Source organism: Pantherophis guttatus, chromosome 8, assembly GCF_059756535.1.
Source record: "Pantherophis guttatus breed Tessera chromosome 8, ASM5975653v1, whole genome shotgun sequence".
Lineage (NCBI taxonomy): Eukaryota > Metazoa > Chordata > Lepidosauria > Squamata > Colubridae > Pantherophis > Pantherophis guttatus.
In genome coordinates, this window is record NC_142070.1 from 61930450 (window position 1) to 61938615 (window position 8166).

Below are 8166 nucleotides of genomic sequence, written 5' to 3' on the forward strand. Positions count from 1 at the left end.
CTCCCTTACCACCACCCAATGTCCAGATATTATATGTCTCTGAGAGCCTTAATGGTAGAAGCAGCATTAGTTTACTGATGGAGTTGAATATTAATTATCAGTAGAAAGATAGCCAGTGTGTGCACGCTCCAGTCAAAAGTTCTGGCAGTAGTGCAGTCTGATGTAAGACAAGAAATGGCCTCCAGCATCTCTCATTTAGTTCCAGAAGATATTGAAAGGAGGGTGAATAACAGGAATCCAACAAGCTCCAACCACAATTTGAGTATTGATCACTAGGGCAGCATATTAGGAGATTCCAAGACTTGCCTTGCCAAGCATGTATTAAGAATGCTACTAGGCTGCTTGGCCATCCATCCAAAAGTGGGGGAAATCCTTAAAAATGAACATATTGCCTTTTAACAGATCATTTGTGATAAGTTCAACTCCTCCCACAGAAGCCAAATCTTGCTTGCTCATCTGTAAACAAGATAGAGTGGTGCCAGATTAATTCTGCTCTCCTTTAAATTGTTTCAAAGAGGCCTTACATTATGTAAATACAATAAATGTCATAAAATTTAAAAAGAGCCTGCCTCTTTCTCTCTCTCTCTCTTTCTCTCTTCCCCCAACTACTTGAATGAAAGAAAAAAAAAAGAACACCGCCCCTTTCCTTTGTCCTGCCCCATTCTTCCTTCAGGTTCTCGGGAAAGACTTTTATACTTTTCTCTCTCTCTTTTTCTCTCTCACCCCCCCCCCCCACCACCAAAAGACTGAATTGGGAGACTTGGCGAACTAAACAAAGCAAGCCTGGCTGCCAGGAGCGGTCTAAGAAAAAAGCCACAGGCTGATTGTGAGAATGAGGGGACTGTGCACTGTGGCGTCTCCCCCTCTTCCAGAATCTCAATCCTTGATGTTTTCCAGGTAAGATGAATGGCCCCCATCATCAGCATTTCCAGCCCCCAGGGCAGCTGAAGAGATCCTCTTGCCAAAAAGCTCAGATGAGAGCCAGGCTGGGGGTGGAGGGCAGAAGCTTTCAATGATCCAGTACAGCTTTTTTTTGACAAGACTGAGACTTTTGCATAATTAGATCAAGATGCAATCCACTTAGAAACAATGATTTTACCATGAACGGATGATGGTAAATATCAGATTTTCCCATATATCACCCTGAAAGATTTCTTAGACTAAGCAACAAGTCCCAACCCATGCACATTAACATATGCCTTGAACATTTTATCAGCAACTGCAAAAAATCTGGAGTTATACAATGGCATAGAAAGATTCAGATCCTAGACTTATAAATAATCTAGCAAATCCATGGATATCTTATTGTTAAGGACTACTTTAAGATTGTATGTATTTGGAGTTATCTATACCTTTAATTATATATTTGTAGCAAGTCTGCTTTTGGTTTTGTAGTAAAAACTGGTTGTCTTGAATATCATGAAAAGGGACCCATGTCTAGTTTTCATGTCACTTACGTATAATGATTTTACCTAATACTAGTATTTTTTTTTTCAAAATTAGCACTGCAGACCTAAATGTTCTCACTGGAGAATAAATATCAGCCACATACCTTTTCAAATAAATTCCTCTGAAATTAATTTTATGTATTATATCATAATTCTTCATTGCTGTTTTAATGCTTATTTGCAAGTAAGTTCCAATGAATCCAACAATATTTACTCCCCAGGAAGTATGCACTGGGTTTCCACCAAGGTTTATAAATATTTTCCTCAAATGATTTCAGATGATGAACTCATAAACCATAATGCAGCATTTGCATCAGAAGCTGTTATTATTATTATTTTGACATGCCTGACATACATCTTTGTCAATGATCAAATGATTCATTTAATCAGTACTTTCATTGGAAAAACCAAATGATTTAGGTAGGTAATTGCCTTCAGAAGTTGTGGGTGCTCCATTACAGAGAGTGGACAACCATTTGTCTGAAATGGTATAGGGTCACCTGCTTGAGCAGGGAGCTGGACTAGAACACCTCCAAGGTCTCTTCCAACTCTGTTATTCAATGTTCTATATTCTAAAACTTTTCAAATAAAGAACCACTTTATTTTACTCCACAGGAACTGCCCACTTGCCTGTCTACCAATCAAAACAGATTCAGTGTGTGGGATGGCCCAACTTGCCATACTAAAAAGAGACCAAACCAGAATAAATCAGAAGCAGCTCGTACAGCAAGGAAAAAAAACCATGAAAAACCCAATATATGAAATAGCAGCCCTGTTACTGGAAAAGTTACTTCTTCTTGCCAACTTTAAAGTTCTTCAAACAGGTTCCAGTGGAGAGGAGGAGAAGAAGAAAAAACATGTATGTTGTTATGACTCTTCCTATTTCAAACCAGGAGATTTGCTAGAAGTGCCTCGCACTCTCTTCATTCATTTTGGCATTTATTTGGGAGATAACCAAGTAGCACATCTTATGCCAGACATTCTGCCTGCTTTCACTAATGACTGGAAGTTGATCCAGAAAGTAGTGACTAATAAAAGGCTTATCTTGGGGGTCATCACAAAAATGGCAAGGATCCGAGTGGACACAGTGGAAGACTTTGCTTATGGAAGCTCCATCCTGGTGAACAATATGGATTCGCTTTTTAAAAATTGTATCCTTTGTAATGATGAAGTGGTCCTTAGAGCAAAAAGGCTAGTAGGCACAACCGAATACAGCTTACTCTGGAACAATTGTGAACATTTTGTGACCTTCTGCAGATATGGCTCTCCAGTCAGCTTCCAAACAACGAAGGTAAACTGTCATTGTCCAAATATCCTCTGACAAGTGGGGGCTATATCCTTATTTTGAATTATGTGCTAGAAAGGGGAAGACCAAGTAGCTTATGTTTATAAACATTATAATATATATTTTAAAAGCATTTTTTCCTAGACATTTTTGTTTAAAACAGAGGTTTGTCTAGGATTTTGGAGTGGGTGGATGTGGGGGAACACCTTTAGTAACTGATATCTACCTAGACTGGCTTAAAAATGGATCATAAAAGCCTAGAACATTTTACATTACCTATTAGATTCAAGTCCCAGTTTGCTTATCCAAGAGACTAATATATGGATAGCCACAAATGTTCTATGAAGTGGGCAGAACTGAGTTGATGCTGCCAAGGAAGCACAAAGATACTGGTGCAACTTTAATCCTTCAATGTCCTTATCTGAATACAGACCCAGAAAGAAAGTTATTCTGTTCCTGGTATGTTAATTGCTGAAGTGTAATTCACTTCTGACTTCACAACTGGAAGAGCGAATAGTACAAAATTGTCGTTACTTTTATAAGAGATAACTATCTCTATTTACAGTTTAGCAATATATTATACCTCTTGCTGAATATTGGCAATTCATTATTTTAAACACTCTGGTCTCTTCACTTCTCTTAGATCAAAAATTTATTTATTTATTTGTTTATTATGAAATTTATTTGCTGCCCTTCTCATGCCAAAATTTATTGCAAGGGGCAAACCATTTCAGAAGAGATAGTTTCAAAATCTTAATAGTATGTAGGATTTGTTGCTTTAGAAGGCAAGAGGTTTGATCCTTGTTAAATGGAAAGGTGCTTCTAAAACAGCAAATCCTAGCTTTGAATTTACATTTGAATCTTAACCTAGCTCATGTTTTAACTAGCTTCCTTAATATTAACTCCTTAAGTCTGTGCAGTAATGAGGTAGGTTTTAGTAATGCAAAAGTTTAAAAGTCCACCTTTTCTACAAAAATAAATTTAAGGGTTTGTTCATTTATTTCCTATTGTGCCACAATTATTCCTCTATGACATCTCTAAACTTAATGTGCAAGTAAAATTCTACTAAGAATGCTTTATTAAAATATTAAGAGCAAAACTGAACTCTCCCAACACTGTACCTCAAAATGAAGGAAAGGTATGCTTGTGCAGGGATGTGGCAGGAAAACCTTTGAAAGGAAATATGTCCTATATTTAAGTCAGAAGCAAATAATTTCTTTTAATGGAGATAGTGTTTCCGTGAAGGTAATTAGAACACATATTCACATCTGTGAGGAATCACTTAAAATATTAAATTTGAGTAAAAGGCTATTAAAGACATTTAGATTTGCCATGTTTCTATGAATTTACAGGAAATAATATTTAGTATTCTTCATGCAAAAAATACATATTAAATACATACATACATACATACATACATACATACAGTTTCAGCAACTTTACAATAAATTGTTTAAGAAGGAGAAAACTCAGTTTCTCAGTCACTAGAGATGCTGCGGCTGGAAATGGATAACAGTACCTTTTAAAACTAGAAGGCGGGACTGAAGAGTTTTTCTTGTCTCAATGAAACACCTACTGTTCAGTCTTATGCTCTACCTTTTTAGAAGAAATAGTTGCTTTTATGTTGGTTACATTTCGAATTAAAAAGGAGGTGTGGGAAAGCACCACCCAGTGTTTTCGTACTGGTAAACTAGCAAAAGCCCATAGGTAAGTAGATGCCAGGAATATAATCCAATTAACTGGAAAGCTAGGCTAATTTGGGAAGTCAGAATCTCAGAACTAAGATGAGCAGAACTGGCAGTTGAAATGGCAACCCTCTAGGAAGGCAACATCTCTTCTGCCCTGCATTCAAAAGACCAAAAGTTTGGGTGATGAAACAAGAAATTATTATCTATTGTCCCTAAGGAGGAAGAAAATACAAGAGAAGTTCTCCTTCATCTTTTCATATTAAAAACTAAATCCATATCTTGTTTCGGAAAACAAGCAAGACAAGGAAACATATGCTGCTACTCAGTCTTGAGAGCCAAAATGCCCTTCCAATATTCAAACAGCAGAAGCAAGACGCAAGTTAAACATTAACATGAGGCCATGGCCTCCAAAATCCATGTGAACCAAAATTCTAGACACCTGAAAACATAACTGCTGGAAAGGAAGATAAAGGCCAGTGGAGACCATAGATTAGTTGGCAAAAATAAGCTAAAATTCACATGAAAGTTAAAAGAAAGGTTTCTACCATTCCATTTCCAAGGGGAAAAAATGTTTAGACTACAGTTCAGTTTTAGACTACAGTACAATCCTTTATCATTATTTATGTTGGCCAGAACTGATAGGAAAAGCTTACAGTGCATGCATTGTTTCAATGTATAAATTCTACAGGTTTATGCAGGACTTCAACCTGCACATTCAAATACTTGCATGGAAGTCATACTAAACAAATCATGAAACAAATATCAAAAATTTCCTCCCATGCAAGGAAAGGAACATGTTTAATTTTTTATTCTAAAGTATTCTCTATCTTTGCAGTTCTGTGAAACCGTGAAGATGATCATTCGAGACCAGAGAAGTGTACTTGTTTCGGCACTGCTGGGACTGATTTCTATACTTTATCTGGGTCTGGGACCTTCTACTACTCTTCCTACTATCATCATTCCATTTATGCTGTGGATGGCTGGTTAATGAATCCACATGCCCTACCATTTATTGGCTACTAGATGACCCATGGCCTATTGAGTCCTCTTTCCAGAGAAATTTCGCTAATTCCTAATAGCTAGTTGAAGAAATAGAATGACCAAGGATGGGATTAAAAGCAGTGGGAGCAAAAACAACTTCTGGCTTCCTTCTGGTTTCCTGATTGACTTTGCTTGTGGGAAGCCAGCAGGAAGTGTCTGAAATCACAATCACATGACCAGCACTGCAACAGCCACAAGATGATGAATACAACTGAAGATTTTTAAAATTCCAATTCCATGGGAGTAATGGATTTTCTGCACATTGTTCAAATTAGAAAATTTGAAGTAAGTTGCTTCGAAAACGGTTGCTCTATGATGCAACATTTTGGTCAATTGAAGATTACATATAGACAAGACAGGAGAGTTTTAGAAGTATCTAGATTGTAAATAGAATGTATCATGTATTTATGAAAGCTCAAACTAATAATATTATAAAATGAAGAAAATATGGAATGATTAACATGCAGCATATAGAATACAGTGAACAAGCAATAACTTGTAAATTAAGGTTTTGTGAAAAAAATTTCCAAGCAATTTCAAGGCTGACCATATTGGGTTTATTCCCAAAGAAAGATGTCTAATCTGCAGTTTTACACTCAGCAGTACATTTTAGAAAACTTAATGAGGGTGATCTCCCAAGTAAATTTGCATAATTTCAAAGTGAATAAGTACAATTATCAGTGACATTCTCTTGGATATGGGAATGTTTTAGTATTCAGATAGTACAAAGCAATGTACAGTTTTTCAACAACTGCTATTCTGCTTTGCATCTTTTTCTAATTTCCCTAAGTTTACATTCACTAACTGTATTTTTATTTAAATGGCATAACTGCATCCTGCTTGGACTTGAGATGAACAAAATATTTGCACCAGAATTGTCTTTGCTATTCCCTGCTAACAAAATCCAATATAAATCAGTCAAATGGACTTCTGTAATCTCAAGATAAGTGACAAGCAAACTAGTGAAAAAGACATGTGCAGCTATCTCCTTTTGGATTTTTTTCCCCCACACTATAGACAAATAATTCTGTTTAGAATACTACGGCACACTTCCTCTGATTTTGCAAGTTGCATATTTGTCATCATGGCAACAAGCATTAATTTATTCCAATTAACATTCATATAGTCAGGCTGCACATGTACTAATATATATCTCTTTCAGATTTACAATTTCCTTTGCTCCCTGTTTTGAGACATTTCTAACTGTATTGGGACATCAGAAATGTATTAATTTAATGATATTCTCTAAAACAGAGGTATTTTACATTTCAGTAAAGGTATGTTCCCCTTGCACATATGTGCTAGTTGTTCCCGACTCTAGGGGGTGGTGCTCATCTCTGTTTCAAAGCCAAAGAGCCAGCACTGTCCGAAGACGTCTCTGTGGTCATGTGGCCAGCATGACTAAATGCCAAAGGCACACAGAAGGCTATTACCTTCCCACCAAAGGTTGTCCCTATTTTTTCTACTTGCATTTTTTTATGTGCTTTCAAACTGCTAGGTTGGCAGAAGCTGGGACAAGTAACGGGAGCTCACAATTCAAACCACTGAACATTTCATTTCAGTAAAATGAGTTGATTTCCATGCTACATTCTACAATTTCTCCACATCCCATTATTAAATGTCTTTCTGGTACAGAGTCAAAGAAAAACAAACAAGCACATGATGTTTTAAATTTTAATATAAGATTATGTATATTTTTGCTTTCTTTTAATCTTACTTCATTCGGCTGCAGACATGCAGCATTTTTATATACTTCCTGTCATCTGTGAAGGTGCTAATAACTGCCTAAATAACTCTAATAAATCACCTGCTTTGCTGATGTTCAAAGAAATAGAATGGTAAGTAGTATGTGACATACATTTATACTCACTGCTCCTGTTGGAAACTGAACAAAGTTCCTGCTTTGTGATTGTGGTCTCAGATCCTACTTACGAATTACAATAACACCATAGGTTGCACTATGAGTTGCTTGGTATGGGTAAAGCTACTTAGAACTATCAAAAGTGAAATGTTTTTTGGTTGTATAATTAATGCATATCTCAGATAGACATCCATCCAAACAGCTAATGGTCCACAGATATTCTCAGATTCCTAATGACAACTAATGAAAAATACATTTGACAGCCTCAATGTTTGTTTCCAAAAGAGTAACTACTTTACAAATATAGTGCTTAAGCCATCTTCGTGAAATGTATGCATTAGAAGTTCAGAAGGTATATATGTTTATGAATTTTATAGTGTAATGTTTTCCCTAAAGCATAAGCTACATCATAACCATGTTGTATTTTGAACATGCACAAATATGTTAATATTTTTAAAAAGTGGTTCATGAGAATCCAGTGAGAAATTGTTGGTGTGCCTGCAACTCTGCTGCCTGTACATAAACCCAACCTATGTCTAAGGAGGACATTTTAAAGATACAATTCTCACAACTTCTGTTTGTATGTTGCTCTTTTTACATGGTTACATGGGGTGTGATCACATGACATCAGGACACTGCAACCATCATAAATGTGAATCAGTTTTCAAGCAACCAAATGTAAATCATGTAACCATGGGGATGCTACAACAGTCATAAGTATGAAAAATGGTCATAAGTCACTTTCAGTGATGTTGTAACTTCGAGCAGACCTTAAACGAACTGCTGTTAGTTGAGGACTTATTTGAAAAACCACACAGGACTGCAGGGATTTGTATAATGGAT

The 8166-nt window shown here is 36.3% G+C and overlaps 1 protein-coding gene and 1 long non-coding RNA gene across 2 annotated transcripts; one reads left to right on the plus strand and one right to left on the minus strand.

The window, feature by feature from the left end:
* The first annotated feature begins 759 nt into the window (after window positions 1–759).
* On the plus strand, window positions 760–7894 carry LRAT (lecithin retinol acyltransferase). The gene is made up of 3 exons (XM_034432888.3): window positions 760–897; window positions 2064–2739; window positions 5257–7894. The coding sequence occupies exons 1-3, from the start codon at window positions 833–835 to the stop codon at window positions 5407–5409; spliced, it is 894 nt and encodes a 297-aa protein (XP_034288779.1). The 5' UTR covers window positions 760–832; the 3' UTR covers window positions 5410–7894.
* LOC148112677 (uncharacterized) lies at window positions 1756–4307 on the minus strand. The gene is made up of 2 exons (XR_015729248.1): window positions 4253–4307; window positions 1756–2804 (listed from the first exon to the last, which is right to left on the minus strand). It is a non-coding gene; the product is annotated as an uncharacterized LOC148112677 (long non-coding RNA).
* Window positions 7895–8166: the final 272 nt, after the last annotated feature.

Bases quoted from the DNA above. Each gene is read 5' to 3' on its own strand.
- LRAT (XM_034432888.3), top strand. From the start codon at position 833: ATGAGGGGACTGTGCACTGTGGCGTCTCCCCCTCTTCCAGAATCTCAA. The intron at 898-2,063 runs GTAAGATGAATG...TTTACTCCACAG, and splicing joins CAATCCTTGATGTTTTCCAG to GAACTGCCCACTTGCCTGTC. The intron at 2,740-5,256 runs GTAAACTGTCAT...CTATCTTTGCAG, and splicing joins TCAGCTTCCAAACAACGAAG to TTCTGTGAAACCGTGAAGAT.